This window comes from Tetrao urogallus (genome assembly GCF_951394365.1).
Source record: "Tetrao urogallus genome assembly, chromosome: 1".
In the NCBI taxonomy this organism is placed as follows: domain Eukaryota; kingdom Metazoa; phylum Chordata; class Aves; order Galliformes; family Phasianidae; genus Tetrao; species Tetrao urogallus.
The window spans coordinates 66605262-66623521 of NC_136813.1; the positions used below are offsets into that span (position 1 = coordinate 66605262).

The 18260-nt window shown below is 41.1% G+C and overlaps 1 protein-coding gene across 1 annotated transcript; it reads left to right on the plus strand.

Annotated features, from left to right (window-relative positions):
* Positions 1-1671: 1671 nt before the first annotated feature.
* ASMT (acetylserotonin O-methyltransferase) lies at positions 1672-8717 on the plus strand (the record flags this gene model as incomplete). Its single annotated transcript, XM_079544472.1, has 8 exons — positions 1672-1743; positions 3516-3690; positions 4892-5021; positions 5653-5721; positions 6199-6317; positions 7037-7177; positions 8126-8248; positions 8506-8717. The coding sequence occupies 8 exons, from the start codon at positions 1672-1674 to the stop codon at positions 8715-8717; spliced, it is 1041 nt and encodes a 346-aa protein (XP_079400598.1).
* Positions 8718-18260: the final 9543 nt, after the last annotated feature.

An 18260-nucleotide genomic window follows, 5' to 3' on the forward strand; every position in this document is an offset into this window, starting at 1 on the left:
TTTTATTACTAGCTAAAACAAATACAGTATTTTCTGGCTATAATGAAAGGAACATAATAGAAAATATGGATTGTCAAAAGGAAACTTTCAGTTATTAAAGTTTTGCTGCATCCTCAGAGTGGCAAAAAGGAAAGTATAGGAAACTGAATTGGCCTGTTTCTTCTAAAAATGAGGTAGGATCGAAGGAAAAGCACTGAACTGGCCTTCTGCAGTTGCAGAGGAAAAGGAGAACATCAAAATTTTATGTTGGGACAGTACTATAAGTGCACCTTTTTAAAGATGCAGTGAGATAAAGTACACAAAGTGTTGAGCTGCATTGTATTGCTCAGGTTTTGACTGTTAACCTTACTGCTGAAGCACGGAAAAAAACTACAACTGGAAAAGCATTATTTTGTAACATGTTGCCATGGCCATATCACCCAAGTCAGGTCTGATTTAATCTTATTGACTGAAGGGTCACTAAATGTGTAATATAAAAACTGTGATTCTTTCCTTTCTAGAAAGGGCCTGCTTTTACAAAATGCTGAGGGCATGATGACCAGCATTTACAAGCTGGTGTAATGAACAGTGGGGCTGATGATGAAGATGACATCTATTCCACGTCTGTCATTTGGAGGTCATCTCATGGTCACCTGCAAAATAAAGGAAAACATGAGGAGTAAGTTTAGGGTTTTTTTTTTTTTTTGGTAGACTTTGCTTGCGTGACAACTGTCAGAACAAATTGATCACTGTGACAAAGCAGGACAGCAGACAGGCTCTTGTAGCCTCTCCTTGGTCTTGCTGTTTCTGTGCGTATGGATAGCCTATGGAGTGTGCTTCATGGCAGTCTGTGGACTTGTGCCTGTCACAGCACTTCTCTGGTCCCCTCCTGCATGCTTTGCAGTAGTTATGCCATTCTTTAAATTGTATGGCTAAGCCTTGATGTCATGCTATTCTAATCTGAACAGGTCCCTGTTTCGGTGGGATCAAGATAAAGATTGTGTCTCCTAGCTCATGATGATTGATCATGATGAGTGAAACTGGGAAGGTCAGAGATGTCAGAGATGCTTGGCTTGGCTAGGAGGATGTCTAGACCTTTCTGAACTGAGTGGATGCTCCTCCACTCATAACCCATGAGAACGTCCCAGTTTCACTTCTGAAGAAGCATGCCACCAAGTTGTCTTCTGTCCTCTGGTCCCATTTCATTGGGCTTCCTGTACTAGGAATGTCTCTCAGCATCAAGACATCAGTGTGATGGGATAGAGCTGCTTTTGAAGAAGCCTAGGATAAGACTTGGGTTTGGTTTATGAACTGGTGCATTATACTGAGTTCAGGTTCCTCATATCTCCTCTGTAGTGTGATCTTCAGAGCTCGTTTTTTTCCTCAGACATCTTCAACTTCCAGTTGTTTCTGAAATACCATCATGTTAATTGACCACTGAACCAATGGTACTGCTTTAATCTGCACCAACACTTCTTAGCCTGGTTCTTGATGATGAAAGATGCAAAGAAATAGTTGAGGCTGCCTTAAAAAAACTGTTGAAGGTAAATAACTTAGCTTATGTGTTTGTTAACCAAAGTGTTTCTCGGAAGCAATGAGATTAAGTGGATCAGCTGGTGTGCTGTGCCTAGTGGAAAGAAGCTTATTTAAATTAAGAGGAGCAGAGAACCTGTGCCTCAGTACTAAAGGAAGATGGACTCCACAGAAGACCTTGACTATCCTCAAATCATCTTTCAATACAGCAATGGATTTTTAGTCTCAAAGGTAAGAACCATAAATCAGTCTTGGATAGAAATCTTAAAAGCAAAGTGAAAGATATACTCAAAAATCTCACCTTAGTTCCTTAATCTAAACCTTTAGAAAGAAAATTGTCTCATAGGAAACTATCCTATCTCCTCATCTAGCTGTGAAGGAAATTTGAGAAGACAAAAGTTTGAGAACTTTGGCTCCTCAGGTTAGAGTTAATGTTTATTGAGATCCCACTGACCTTAGGATGAGCAGATCTTGTCGCTGCTGGAGGCTTTGAAAGCACAGTGCTTTATAGCTGAGAACTTCTTGTCTGCCTCAAATGAGCAAGGCTCCTTACATCATGGGATTTCTTTTTTTTTTTTTTTTTTTTTTTTGTTTGGAGTTTGAGAGCCAGAAGACCGCCTTGCATTTCTGCCTTTTCCCTTTTCATACCCAACAAATGGTGAGATTTTTCAGATATGTTCTGAGAGAGTTTCCTTTCTTCTCACATGATTTTTTGATTTATATTTTGCAGAAGGCAATTTTTGGTAACTTCCATTTTTTGTCACTTTTTGACTTTAAAAGGATGGTCTTCTTTAAAGCTGTTTTTTCCAGACAGCATCTGATCATGGCACAAGGTTAGAATGAATAGTTGTAATTTCCTTAACACTTGCTGATGTTTGCCTTTGTGTGTGGACATAGGCAGAAAAATCCTGTCTTCCAATGCAGTGGAGGTTTTTTCTCCATTTACAACTCTAGTTATCTTTCCTACTGTCTTCTGCTGCACCTCTAGCCAATGTGGTAACAAAAGGAATACACTACAGAGGTCTGTAAATGCTGCTGAATCCAAAGGCTCCAGAAGTGCAGAACACTTATTGAAGAGAGGAAAAAATAGATGATGAGAGACCTTTCTGCTTGGTGAGAAATAAGATTGCCCAGCACTTTGAAAATTAAAAGCAATATGATGTTTTTGAGAAACAGTCTCAACTTTGGTTAAGCCATGCTGTTCTTACTGAGGGTAAGAGTAGCTTCCCTTGGACGTTATCAAATCACTGTAGATATCAGTAGTCCAATGAGCTGATGACGTTATGCAGGTTTTGGGGGGCTTTTAGGTGGCCAATGAAATAGGTTATCTGTTACTTACAAATTTGACTGTTTACAGCTAGAGAAGGATATTTTTCTTGTTATGTGTAGTTGTGTATGTCTGTATTAAGGCTTCTCTCTAAAGCTTATACACACACCTTCACTCTTTTTGAAAAGACAGTGCATTTTTGTTGGCCTGAATAAGGCTGCCATCTCGGTTGAGACAAAACTTCCTTCCCTGGAGACTCTGCTGTAGCTGTGGACTTTGGTACCTGAAAATAAATCAGTTGTGTGTGTGGGCATTACTCAAAGAGGGTCTACAGAGGAGGATATCCACCCCTTCCCTATAGCATATGTTAAATAATTAGTTGAAAGGGGAGAGGGGGGAAAAAAAAGCAACCAAACAAGTGAGACTTGTAAATGTGTTCTGAAACAAAGCTGAAATCAAGGACATTCACAACTGAAGAATGGCCCTTAAGCATGAACTTTTTAAGTCTGAAAAATTGTTTGGTTCGACTAGTAAACATAAAAATAAGGTTGCACTATAAGGAATCTATGGCATTATCAGTGCTTAGAGAATATTCAGCTGGACTTGTGCATATGAATTTTTTTTTTTTTTTTCAGGTAAAAAAATATTTTATTATGTGTATATTTTCTCCAACAAAGCAACTTGGAAATGCAGTTAACTTTGGTACTTTCACCTGACCCCTTCCTCTCACTTCCAGGTTATGTTCACTGCCTGTGAGTTAGGAGTGTTTGATCTTCTGATGGAGTCAGGACAACCTCTATCTTTAGATGTCATTGCTGCACGCTTGGGTACAAGCATCATGGGGATGGAAAGACTTCTGGATGCCTGTGTGGGATTGAAGCTTTTGGCAGTAGAGCTGAGACGAGAAGGAGGTAAAGAAGGAAGATGAAGGGAATCACAGAATGGTTGAGATTGACGGGGACCTCTGGGTTCATCTGGTCCGACTCCTTTCCAGCAGGGCCACCCAGAGCAGGGTGCCCAGATCAGTGTCCAGGCAGCTATTGGAGATCTCCAAGGAGGAGATTCTACAGCCTCTGGGAGCCTGTGCTTTTTCACCCACACAACACAGAAGTGCTGTCTGGTGTTCAGACTTCCCTTATTCTTGTTTGTGCCCACTGCCTCTTGTCCTGGTACTGGGCATCATGAAAGAGAGCCTGGCTCCATCTTCTTTGCACCCTTTAAAAGGTAGAAGGAAGAAACGAAAACTCTTAGAGTTCTCATGATTTTGAAACTGAGGTCAAGTGTGAGGAAAGGTAATACCTAGTCTTAGGCCGGTTACCATAGCTTAAAGAAGAGATCATCTGAAAGAGAAGCAGGAAATGTCGGCATGATTGGAGACATACAGAAACTCTCTCTTGGGGTTTCCTTTATCTCTAAACTTCTTTGTGCAAGAGCTTTAAATGATCTTGTACAAGATAACTATCACTACAGAACTTGTCTCCAGAGAAGTCTGATGTGTGGGCATGATTTTAAGTTTTAAAACAAAATGTGAAAGCAACTTAAAAGCACATTTGTTTTCTTTGGAAGTTTTACCATTGTGTGAAGGAGCTTGTTAGGTTTCTGGTCTGAACTGAGAAGTGACAGGAATTCCATCTTGCCCTGAAGTCTTTGAGTCCATGTAATCAGAAAAGGCTGTGCCCATCAGACAGCTAGTGATGATGAACTTTGAAATGTTTGAGTCCTGGTGTGGTTGTGTTTTCTTGCCCCATTTCAGGCTTACAGCAGGTGCTCTAGGAGTTCAGGGAACTTCTTCTGACAGCAGAAGCATGTAGATAAATAATGAACCTTACAAAATGTTCCTCTTACTGTTCCTGAGATGTTTGACTCTGAAGGAAACATAGGTAGATAGTGTTTACCCATGCTGAATGGGACAAGGCAGGTTTCACCAGCCCTCACCAACTCCAGAATACTGTGCTACACATTACCTTTGGAAGAACTAAGTGTAGAAGCAACATGTTTCTCTGTTGGGATGTACAGATATGTTCTGATAATGTGTATATATGTCATGCTGTACAATGGGCTTGGCAAGATGATATCATATATGTTAGTAAATGTATTTATTTCACCTCTTAGCCTTCTACAGAAACACAGAAATTTCCAATATCTACCTTACGAAGTCAAGTCCCAAGTCTCAGTATCATATTATGATGTATTACTCCAATACCGTCTACTTGTGCTGGCACTACCTGACTGATGCTGTGAGGTGAGAAGGAGGATGCGGGTGTTGCAGGCTACTTTGCTACATTTGTGTGTCTCTTCTTAGCGTCCCTAGAAAGGGCACAGAAGATGTTGGATGGTTCTGAGAAAATAAAATTTTAAAAAAAAAAAAATCTACTGCTGTTGCTACTGCATGTTTGTCCATTTCTCCTCCCTAGAGTAGATCTAGAAAGGACCTCTGTGTGTTTTGGTATTTGGGAGGCAACTTGTTCATTGCAGTTGCTTTTATTTTTGGAGACATCAAAATAAATGTTGATTAGCAATGACTAAGGATACTTCTATTGCAAAGGCATAATAGAGTAGCTCACTGTGGGGCATGGAGTCTCACTTATTCTAGTCTGCAACAAATGAACAAACTGGCTATGCATGAAGGTGGTGATTGGTGATCATCACACCAGTTTTGCACCTCTGCCTCAAATGTAGCTCCATGAAGAACAAGACATTCTTGTTGGAATATTTTGCCATCTTTTGGGAGTGGCAGGCAGGGATGTCATTACATCCATGGCACAGAGACATATAGTCTGTCTACTAACCTCAGCTCCTGTGTGTTTGCAGTAAAGAAGGAATCCATGCTAATATGCTAATGTTTTTTTTTATTATTATTATTGCTATTTTAGAGAAGGAAGAAATCAATATGAAAGAGCTTTTGGCATTTCATCTGAAGACCTCTTTGGAGCCATGTACAGGTATTAGTATATTAATATAAATATATTTCTTGTGGTAGGCAAAATTTGTTTTTAATTATGACTGAGTTTTAATATTGTGATGTGAGAATTCAATTCATTAAAAACATCATGCAGAGTTTTCCCTTCTCAACAATATCCATTACTGGAACACTTGGATATTTTGAATAGGAATGTATAATTTCCTATTATGAAAAAGAAATCTCAGGTCTCCCTGAAGTACAAGAACTAGCAGTAGTGCACTCATTGACTTTGCTATATTTAATTCCCAATTCAAGTGCATCAGTGCCTACCTATTCCTTTTTGCTGGATAAGCCTCAAGCTAGGTTTATGTGCAAAGGGAAGATATTGGTTGCAAATAAAATGAGATATCAATGCTTAAGCTAAATTTCTTAGTAAGAATTCTATGATAAAGAGTCACTAAGAATATTATGAGTTACATTTCTAAGTTACGTTTCTGTATGCTGTGTCTGTTACTAGATCAGAAGAAGAAATGCTGAAGTTCTTGGCTGGCCAGAACTCAATCTGGAGTATATGTGGCAGAGATGTGCTTACTGCATTTGACCTTTCTCCTTTCACCCAGATTTATGACCTGGGAGGTGAGCATCAGTAGATCTTTTTCAAAAAGCCTCTGAATTATTTTTCCAAGCTTGAGGAGGGCAAATAAAAAAAATACAGAAGAGCATCTTCTATTTTATATGATGGGCAAAGCAATGGAAAGAAGGGTATATCTTAATCTTGTCAGCAACAGAGGGATGTTTTCTCATTCTGAATGTGTTTTTAAAAAATATTAGATTGGTGTGAGTATTAGGAAGCTCAAGTTTTTGTCCGTGGATTCTCATATGTGCGTATAGTGGCTCATCTCGTTTATGTGTCAGATTTGCTCTTTTGTATTTCCTTGCTTGATATGTTCTTCCAGTGCCAGACTCTTTCTCTTACAGTCAGTGCCATTATATTGATGTGCCATTATGCCTGCACTCTCTTTCCCCATTGCTGCTTAGCACTGCTGAGATTTATGGAACCTGTTAGGTTACCTTACTGCTCCATCCCTCACTTGGCAGCTCTGTTTTTCACTTCCCACCTTTTGTGACCCACCACTGGCTGAGGTGCTGTGTAAGGGCTGTAAGAGCTGGAGCTGACCCTGCAGGCTGGAGTGGCCACTCCCGTCCTTCCTCTTCCTTTTCTATGGCACTTGAGGACAAACATATGCCATCAGGTGCCATAGAGCTGGATGCACCACTGCTGACGTTGCTTTACAATAGGTGTGCAGAACAAGGTGGTTTTGTTTCAGCACTGATCTACTTTTCTCTCCACAAAGGTGGTGGAGGAGCTCTGGCCCAAGAATGTGTTTTCTTGTATCCAAATTGCACAGTCACAGTTTATGACCTGCCCAAAGTTGTACAAGTGGCCAAAGAGCGATTGGTTCCCCCAGAGGAGCGACGGATTGCCTTTCATGAAGGTAGGTGCAGACATCTCTGTGGGAAGGTGCTAGCAGTTGTGGGGTGATGTAGGCCTGCAGGGTTGTGGTGGGCAAGGGTTGCCTATGGCTGGTTGCTCACTGGGGAGATTGGTGACCTTGTTCATCACTGCCTTGAATTAGTCACTTATCCAGACAACGTGAAAGTATTGACAGCCAAAGTTGGTGTGCAGAGCAGCTTAAATATCCTTAAGCACTCCCAAAAGCAAATCTGTCAGGGTTGTATTGTCACAGCTTTTTAACAACTGCCATGCTGTGTTGCAAGCTCATTTACATTCCCTCGTCTCCTGTATAGGCCATCTAGTAGATGCATGGAACACCTCCCCTGCTCTGAGCAAGGGGTTTTCCCTCCCTGGTTGTGATTGCTAGGCTTCTGTCATATTTCAGGCTTTGAATGTGGATGAGCTAACCCATGTTCCTCTTATCCAGTCCTCAAATAGCCTTTGTACCATCTGCAATGAAAATGTGTTTAGGGACATCTTGTGTTTAAGGTCTTCAGAAACCTTTATTGAAAGGACTTAGTATTGCTTAAAGTTATGAGAAAAGAAAGAAGCTTTTGAAGAAGGGAAGAAATATGTTAAAGCAAAAATGAAGAAACAGGGGAAAGGCTGTATATGTATACTGATGTGAAGAACTAGGAGTGCTGATGAGAAAGTAAGCTGTGAATAGAAAAATATGAATGCAGTAAATGCAGTACACCAGATGCTGAGTAAAAGGCATGACTGTGTAACTAGTGTTAGGAGGCGTAAACATGTGTTTTCTCCTGATGGATTTATGGTGTAGCTCCATTTTACTGGGTTAGTCTGTTGAGGTCTGATGTGGGTCATGGGTCAAACCCAGAGTCCTTAGATCTTAAGAGAACAAAAGGTACTTGCTGAACCTCCTCTTTGTTTCAGGAGTTTTGTGTGGAACACGTATTTTGCTTTACAGGAGATTTTTTTAAAGATTCAATCCCTGAAGCTGACCTCTACATTTTATCAAAGATACTGCATGATTGGGATGATGAAAAATGTGGGCAGCTGCTGGCAGAAGTTTATAAGGCCTGCAGACCTGGTAGGTGTGAGCTTTGGGGAAAAGAAAGGGAGACTCCCACCCATTAGTTATATGGATCACACAGCTTCAGCAATGGGGTAGCCAAAAAGTGGCATGCTCCAATGCCTTTGCTCCCTTCTTGTACTCTGTGATATAAAAACAAGACTTAACTGAGAGGCTGCTGCTTCTGGAAAGAACAGAATAGGATCTGGTCTAACAACTCAATTGAAAAACATCCCATCTTCGCAGGGTTTTCATAACACTCTTTGTTCAACCAGGTGGTGGAGTGCTACTGGTTGAATCACTCCTGAGAGGAGACAGAAGCGGACCTGTGGAAACCCAGCTGTATTCATTGAACATGTTGGTGCAGACAGAAGGAAAGGAACGAACAGAAGCTGAGTACAGCGAGCTCCTTGGGGCAGCTGGCTTCAGGGACGTCCGAGTCAGGAGAACTGGAAAAATCTATGATGCTGTTCTGGGGAGGAAATGATAGTGTCTTTTATTCTGTATTACTAAGTACATGTGGACAAATGTGATATTCTTTTCGTAGAAGGCTATTATAGATGTAGTTTTTATTGAAGGAAGTCAACTTTTCTGTTAGCTGATTATCAGGAGAATCATTAATAATACACTTTCGGTGTGGATAGGTAGTGAATTCAGCAGCCTGACTAGGGCTTGCCTTTGAATCTGAATAGCACAGAGAGAATTTGACATCTGTTCCACAGTAAATTACCCATGAAAGAAATGTGCAGTGTTGCTGCTAACCACTTTACATATATTTCTTCTTTTTTATTTTTATTTTAACAGAGTACTTGACAAAAGCGAAGCTGAATTTTCATTTGTGGATTCCAGCATAATAAAACTGACCACTGTACTGAGCTCTGTTATACGCTTTTTTTATTCCTTGGAACCAAAGTAGTATAAGACGACTTATTATATCCTTGTGGTTTATCTTGTCTGAATTTCCAGAGAAAATCTCTTTGAGGTTTGGTGATTTTTAGCATGTAAAATGATTTATTTTTAAATTTCTTCTGGATTTGTGTTGAAGTTGAGAGAGAAAATTTTGTAGTCTAACTTGATGATTAGCTAAGCCTAGTGATGTTACTGAGGGAGTGGTGAGGTACTGAAGCACATTGCCTGTAGAGGTTGTGTTTGCTCAGGTCCTGGAGGTATTCAAGGCTAGAATGGATGCTTCTCCATTTCTGTGATTTTTTTTTTTTTTAATTTTTTTTTTTTTTTTTTTTTTTAATTTTTAACCTCCTGGACAGTAACCACATCATCAGATTCCCTGAATATTATTGCCATTATTTTTATCATCTTACTCACCCATTTCTTTCAGCATGGTTTTCAACAGTTCATTGTATTGTTTGATTTTGTGAGAAGCCCTGGGCAATCTGATCTAGTACTTGAGATAGCAACTGGCAGCTCTGCCTGTGGCAGGAGGGGTGGGAGTGGTATAGGATCTTTATGATCCTTGAAGGCCTTTCCAACTCAAGCCATTCTGTCGCAGTTGGAAGGGAGAATGGTGCAGCCTTAGCGTTTAGCTGCATACTTGGTAAGTCTTCAAGAATTATCAGGAGACATTCAGTAAAATAATTTGGTCAAGCACTACCTGCAATAACCCACCCAGTTTTTGGAAGCAGAAATACAGACTGCTGGAGTGAGAATCATTTGGAAAAGGCGGGTCATTCTGTTGATGCAACATGAGCACTTGTTTGTCGCATATTTACCTGGAGACTGAGATGCTCTTCTTAGGAGCTCCTGAGAGATCTGCAGCAGGAAGGTGACTTTGCCAGGAGCTGCTGCCTGTGAGTAATTTGTTCTGAGTGCTGGCTGGCTAGACAGAGCGAGGTGCTGTGTCCTGCAGCAAGCAGGCACACATGCAAAGTAATCAAACGAGGCTGACTGAGCAGCCAGTGGGCAGTGTGTGGGGCTGACTCAGGTCTTTGCTGCTATCCCCATCCCAACCTTAAAACAGTTCAGAGAGATGTTTTTGCTTATTGGACCACTTTGGTAAGGGTGGCAGTTTCATGCTATGGTGATATCTGTGAATTAATTGCCTTTGTAAGTGAATGAATTAAGTGGCTAAGAATGAACCATCTACAGTTTTTACCAAGGAGTAATTAATGTTAATATTCTTGAATGAGGAGCACAGCAAAAATGGCCAATGATGTATGCTGGGGAATCAGAAAGTCCGGCATATGCTTTCTTTCATATGTTTTTTTCCCCAGTGAAGTCCCTGTTCACATGCTCCCTGTTGCTCACATGGCTGCACTGTTACCAGCATCAGTAGATAGGACAATCATGGTTGATGTGCTGCTGCATGTAAAATGGTGCATCCTACAACTTTGAGTTAGAACTCCTCATGGCTGATGTCAATGGTAATCCTGCCTTTTACCTGAGGGGGGAAAAAAATGCACATGAGTATTGATAATGACAATGGCAGTATACTGAATTTGTTAAATGAAAATCTATATTAATCTTTAGAGATGTGGAGCTTTAAAACTACAAAGTAATGTAATTATAGGACTTGCCGTTTCCTTTGAGCTATTTTTACTCAGTTTTGATTTTCCTACTCTGTTTCTGACCCCTGTCCTTTCCACCATGATTTGTTCAACTTCCTCTTCCTTCCGAGTCTCTCTTCTGTGTGCTTTTGTCCTTTGTTCATCTACTCTTTGCTTCCAGAATCAAGAACAGAGAGTTGCCTTATTCATATTGAACAAATCAGTGCCACAGAAGGGCCCAGCTTAAGACCCGCCTTGACCAAAGCTATAGCTGGTCTCATCAGAGCCTCTTCCCTTCCCTTCCTTTTACTTTTTTCTCCTTTTACTAACAGACAGACTGTGAAGACAACCTTCTCTCCACATGAGGAAGAACACATGCTCAGAAGGACCACGTTGCTTCCTTTGCTCATGAGGGGATTGCTTTTATGAGGAGCAGCCACTCTAGGCAGGGCTCCTGCTCATCTTGATGGCAGATACCAAAGAGAACTTTTCTTTACAGGAATTTTTATGTATAGCAACTACTTCGCTGTATGCAGGCAAATAAAAACCCTGTTCTCTATGGCTTCCATGCTCCAGTAGGAATTTCTAGCAGTACCTTGTTATATTCAGGTCTTGCAGCTGTTTTTTCGCTTGTTGTTGGATATTGTAATGTTGACAAAGATCATAAAGGAACAAAGCAATAAGGTGGAGTTTTCCAAGCAACAGCCTTTTGTCCTTTAGTTGATGGATACATAACACAAGCAGTTCCCAAATTCAAGGCTCTTTCATAGTACTACAGCAGGAGATTTTCTGTTTGATATGGATGGCTCTTGTCAACAGGGTTCTTTCCTCCTCTTATGGGGTTTCTAGCTATGTAGGCTGAGATGAATTTTTTTAGCTCCTGATATGACTTAGGAGTAAAGAATGAAACTTGGCCAAAACTGGGGTAAAACAGCAAGAGCAAAACAAGGAGTATCTTGAATGCATCAGGCAGGAAATGCAATTCCCAGGCTGAGATGGCTGTGGCCAGTAGGGCTGGGTGAGTTCTCCTGCCCCATGGTCGCTCTGGTGGGACAGAAATGCCACACAGCATCTCCCTCCTCCTGAGTAGGGCTGCTGCTCTTCTGGTTGGTGTTTAGACATGAGGTGACAGTGAAAGGATAATCATGAAATACGATCAAAATTAAGAGATACGTGTATAACAATGTTAAACGCGGTGTTTTTGTTGTTTTAATTTATTTTATCTGCTGAAGTAGTCTTTCCTTTTTCTGTGGCAATAATTCAACTTGTAAGGTTTCACTAAGAGCAATATATATTCATCTATATAGATGAATATATTCATCTATAACAGTGGTGCCTAGTGGTTCAGTGCATGGAGCTTACATAGCAAGCTTTTGGTAGCAGAGGAGCTGCAGGGGTGGCTTCTGTGAGCAGAGTCCAGCATTGCCCCATGTCAGAGCAGAGCAGCTGCAAATGAACCCACTGCTGCCAGAGCTGCACCGTGAGCAATGCTGGGTGTGCTCTGGGAGAGTGGATTTAAGGAAGGGAACACCGCTGTGCTATAGCAGCTGGGAAAGAGGGGTGAGAGGTGGGAGAGAAGTGGCCCTGCAGGCACAGAGGTCAATGAGAGTGGAAACTTGTGAGCCATCTTCCTGCCCTTATCTCAATACATGATCTTTGTAAATCATGTTTTCTCCCCATTTAAGAAGGACAAAAAAGAGAGCAGTGTGATGGAGCTCAGTTGCCCATTGGTGTTAAATTGCACTTCTGTTAACTTTGCAAGGTTCTGCTTCTGATCTACAGTGGTTGGTATCAGTACATTTTGAGAAACTGCAGTGTGAAAAAAGCTTGTTAGATGTCTCTTGCTGCCTATTATCCCGCACCTAAATTCCATATCATAACAAAGACCCTGAAAGCATTAAGTTGATTGAAGACAGATGCCTCTGGTTCATAAAGGATTTGCTGGTAGCTAAGGGTCTTTGGGAAGCACAGCTGGGTCTGTCCACCAGGTGTCCTGGGCTGCTCATGCTGCTAGAAGCACGTGTGTGTTTTTCTCTATAGATAATATACATTTATGCACCCTAATTTCACCCTTCAAAAAACACCTTATTGTAAATCATCCATGTTTGGAACAATCTCTCAGTGATTATCAGTGATGTGGTAAAAGCTTCCATACAGCAATATGAAATGGTAGAGGTTTTAGGAGAGCAACAAGATGAATTATTTCTATGCATTAAAGGGCTATGAACGTCAAACTTTATACAAAAAGAAAGGTGCTGACTGGAATGCTATCTCTTTCATGTCACATGCTGATATGCAGATTTTATTATTTCCAAGAAAAAGAGGCAGTTCCATTAAGGATGAAATATCCTCTGTGATAACCTGTAAATGGGAAGATCGTGTGCCATAAAGCATACCTTAACAGCATTGTGGCTGAGAAAACCATAGCATTCGTTCTCTAGTGGGTGTTTTAACATAACAATTGATAAAATAATGCTCTTGAGAAGACAGGAAATACCAGCTGGTGGAAACAGCTGGTTCCCCAGCTATAAGCATATATAAGCAAAACACTGTGTAAGCCAGTTTGTTAGAGAAGTTCATTTGTTATTATAGAGCAAATTGATTAGTTTTAAATGCGTGTGATCACAGTGTTTCTGTTTTAGAAAAAATTCTGCAGCTACCCGTGTCTGTGAAGAACGACTCTGATAGAAAAGTTACATTTATTGTTGTGCAAAATGAATGTATTTAGTGTAATGTATCTTGTGATTTAATCATACAGTCACACTGAAGTGAAAACCACGCTTTACAAGAGGTTTGGTGTTCTGCACACCTGTGTGTTGTGTTCCACTCCCCTAACCTGGCATTTGGAAAGCTGAAGTCTCCATTTATCCTCACTGCAGGCTTGGCAGCCCTGGGGATACAGCACAGGGATAAGGGAAGAACAACCTGAAAATTCAGGAAATCCTCAGAGCAAGTAATTCCTCCAGAAATATTAAGCTTATCCATGAATTCATGCCAAGTTCAGGTAACTTAGCCTTTTTTATTCCAGGTAGCAATACCAAGCCCTCAAACGTGAGGTGTGTGAATGTCTTCCATCTGGTAGAAAACAGGGACTTTATGAGAAGTTTTAGTGATTTCTTTTCCTGTGGAACTGTCTTTGGAATAGGTCTGAGGAAACGAAATAGTTGCAGAGGGTTCAGTGCGAATGGGCCTAGATCTGGGCAAATGATTGAGCTCTGCAGGATTATGTTTAGTGTCTATGCAGACTGAAGATCCTAAATAGAAACTATCATCATGCATTATACTCGGAATGGGGACGGTATGAGGAGATGTCTATTATTAATGTAGTTGTGTTCTTGAAACTCATTGCCCAGCTTTTTCCTTTAGAGAAGACACATCTTGCAAATGCAAGCTGCACGGATGCCAGGGTATGTTGCTGAGGATGAGGAGCTCAAAGCATTTCCATACTTTGGGGTTTGCTGTAGTTTCAGTATGTTCAGATCTAGTATTCTGGTAATGCAGGAGGATGTTATGACAGGAAGTGTATGCTGTTTCTGAATTGTATATATTAGGATATTTTGAGTGCTAAGTATATATATGTATGTGGAATGTAAGGATACTTGGATTTAAATAGCTGGTTAAGGACTATTCAGCCTGAAAGATAAAGGCAAGAAACAAAAATATAAGAAATCATAGTGAGGTACACAAATGCCAGCAAACAGGCTTCGAGGAGGACAGTGCCAAATGATGGCACTCTATGGGGTCCACTAGAGGATGTCCTGAAGAGGTTAATCCAGATCTCTGTATCTGAGAAATAAAATAAACAGGGATTTGACGAGAGAGAGCAAACACCATGGGATTGTTTGCTGTTACGTATATCCAGCCTGTTCATTCTGTTCCCTGCAGGTAATATGGTATTTGAAAATAACACAGCATTCTTTAGTTGGCTTGGGGGAATTAATGTGGAAAACTTAATGTGAGGTTCAAGGGTAACGCTGTATTTAGGGAAAGGTCCAGAAGCATGAAAAGGAATGAATCAAGGGGACAGGGGAAGAACATGTCGAGGAACATGGAGATGAAGGGGAATGAAATGGCTGGTTTTGTGTTGGTGCAGACAGAAGGAAAGGAGCAGCAGCAGAATATAGTGAGCTCCTTGGGACAGATGGCTTCAGGGAGGTTTGAGTTGGGAGAACTGGAAAACTCTGATTCTGTTCTGGGGAGGAAAATATGGTAAGCTGCCATATTTTTACTTAAGGCAGTGATTGTTTCTGTAGGCTGGTACATTGTTAGGAGAATCACTGATATCTGAGCATATTTGGGTTATGCATCTGAGTATGGGAAAAATAAATTAATACCTGTTCCAGAAGGAATTGCCTAGAAAAGAAAAGTAGCATGTAGAGCTTATTCTTACTGCTCTGTATGCTGGTTTTGCTTCAGGTCTTTGTTCCATTCTCTCCAATTTTAACACAGTACCTGACAAAGACAGTTCTTAATTTCTGCTGTTTCCTTTCTTGTAGTATAAAACTGATAACTGTACTGAGCTCTGTTGAACTCATGTTCCCTGGAGACTGATGTAGTGAATTCTAACTCTTTGTTATTGGTCACTTTCGAACTTGTGATTCTGTCCTAAGGGGAACAGACAATGGCACCTGAATTGGGAAGTAAAAAAACTCCTAGCAAATGAAATATTTCCTCTTTTTTTGCTATAGTTTGTAAGACACATTGGAACAACAGTCAATACCTGTACACTTGCAGGGGCAACAATGCAATTTGTTATTGGAGGAAAAAATACACTCTTTCCAAATCCTCCTTAGGAGTTAAGCACTGAATTTCTGGATGTGACCCACAAGTGTGTATCCCACAAGTGCCAGAATTCAGAAGGAAACTTGTTTACAAAGACAATTTCTCTCTATTCAGGAGCTGCACAGAAACACATACTGGCCTTGCATTATGTGCCATTTCAACTGTAGCAGATGTGCCTCTTGCAAAAAGAGAGGGTCTTTGGATGAGAAAGTGGACTTAGAGGAACACAAGACCCACCTGGCTTTTGTTGTGATAGGACCGGTGGTTTTGGCATTAAGTGATCAAGATAAGGTAGTATCCAAGAGACCAGATCTGTGGAGAACCAAGATACAAGGAAGGTCTGGGAGAAGATGTTAAGAAAAATAGAGTTGTCTTCCCCTTAAAAGGCAGATTAACTTGGGAAAAAGAGAACTTCACAGTCTAGCCTGATGACTGTCAGGAGTACAGATTTTCTAAACGAGTGACAGTTCTTAGACCCCAGGGAATAGCAGCTGTGAGGCAGCATGAAGTTGTGGAGCATCTAATTACCCATCAGGGATCTCCCTGCTACTTGTTGTCCATTATTTGTTTAAATCAATTGATGTTAAATCCTCTCTGATGTGGGTGCAGCTCTCTCACTTGCCACTAGATGTTGCTGTTGCTGTGTCCATCTGCTACAGTAGCATCAGCCACTATCAAGGAGAAACAAACAAACAAAAACCAAAAGACTGGAAAATTTTATATGGTCATTTGTGGTGACAGCTAAGGTGCCATGTAAATTATGAAGTTTAGATATAGGGGGTCAAGGTGAAAATGAATAAGGGATCTCTGTTCAGCTCTCAGTAAATGCAAACCTGTCTTTATCGTGTGGTGCTCAGTCTGGAAGCTGAGGTGTAAGAAACAAACCCCTGACCTTAATGTTCTATGCATTTTATGCCTTGAACACACCATTCCTTTTACAGCCTCTGCTTCCCCCCTAATGATCTTCAACACTATTCCCAAGCTCCCTAAACTGCCTGCTGCTCTGTGTTCCCCAGGGGGCCTGGTTGCCAGCTTGCTATCCCATGCCTGCAGCCACCCTCCAGGTAGCTCTGAATTCTGTACATTTCTCAAGGTCTGCTTGGCCAGTTACGTCCCTAGCCAGGGCCCCATCATCTGCCATAAATGCCTGGCCTAGATGATGCATTTCTGGATCCTGCATTTCAGCAAAAGGATCAAAGCAGGGTGCAGTGGAGGGTTTCACTACTGAACAATTTGTAGCTGTAAACAGGGAAGACAGGCAAAGAGATTTGCTTGGTTTCCCCATGAAGTCTACGGTGAGGCCAAGAGAAGAATCCACCATCACCAAGACCATGCCGGCACTTATCCACTAGAGGGACTCAAAGCACAGAGTAATGAGGTTAGGAGCAAGCCAGGACTGCATACTTGACATCTTCATGTAATTCAGGATTCCCCCATGCCATGTGTGGCGTTCCTGACTCTGCTTTATATGCAGGAGGGACTTTGGACTGCCTACAAGTTGGATGCAATCATGCCGGAGTTTCTCTGCTCTTGTGTTAATTCATGTAATGTAGACACTGATCCGTGTGATATAACTGGAATATTTTAGAACCATTTATTCAATTTTGTATATTCAAATTTGCCAGTGAGCAGCAGACAGTGAACACTATTTGTACATCTCTGAATTCACGTTCTGCAGACATTCACGTTTTGTGTGGTAGATTTCGTTACTTGAATCTGAGGTGACATTCCTGCGTTTAACAGCAGTATGTGAACAGATGCAAACCAGAATTTTTTTACTTTTTGACAATTTCTGAAGGCTTTTAGAGGACTAAAAGTGTCACTGGAGGTGGGGGCCATGTATCAACTGTGTTTTTACCTGCCTCAAAGGGATGCTAATTAGTGTTGGTTTAACCCCATTAGGCAGCCAAGCACTGCATAGCTGCTTATTCTCTTGTCTGCACAACTGAATCGGTGATAGAATCTGAAGAACAAAAGTCAGAAATTTTTTAGGTTGAGATAAAGACAGCTTAGTAAGTGGGGGGAAAAAAAAAAAAAAAAAAAAGAAAAAGAAAAAGAAAAAGAAGTGATTCAAATGCAGTCACTCACTGTCTCCCAGAAGCAAATTAATTCTTGGCCAATCTCCAAGCAATGGCTGCCTTCTACAAACCACCCACCCATCTGTTTTACAGTTGAATATGTCATTGCATGCTGTGGAATACCCTCCTAGCCAATTTGGGTCAGCTGTTGAGCCTAGCTGATTGGTGAGAGGCCCATTGCCTTAAAGTCTGGGCTCAGGCACTCTAATTTTCTGGGCATCTGCTATAGAGATCTTCTGGTATTTGCCCTACTCAGCTGGAGCTTAAACCTTGGAGGCTGAACTCACACAAGAAACAATGAAGGAGACACACAAGGAGATCTACTAAAGCTGGGTGTTTCCTTTGGGGTCTATGTACCAGGAGGAGGACCAGTAACAGATAGCAGATAATTGACTATTGTGAAGGGAATGAAATATGAACTTGAGCCTGGCCGTAATTCAGTTTACTTTCACAGCTTCTTTGTGGAAGTAATACAACCTTTCTGCACAGAAATGGTAGAGTGAAAATGAGACAGGGAATCGAATAGGAGGAAGTATAGGTTTGAAAGAGGCCAGTCTACCTGATTGTTTTAGGATTTTGGTTATGGTTAGTGTTTAGGTTAAGAGAAAGACAGCCAAAATTCCAGGTGGAGTGGACTGGAAAGAGTTTATCAATAGGAATGGCTGGCTA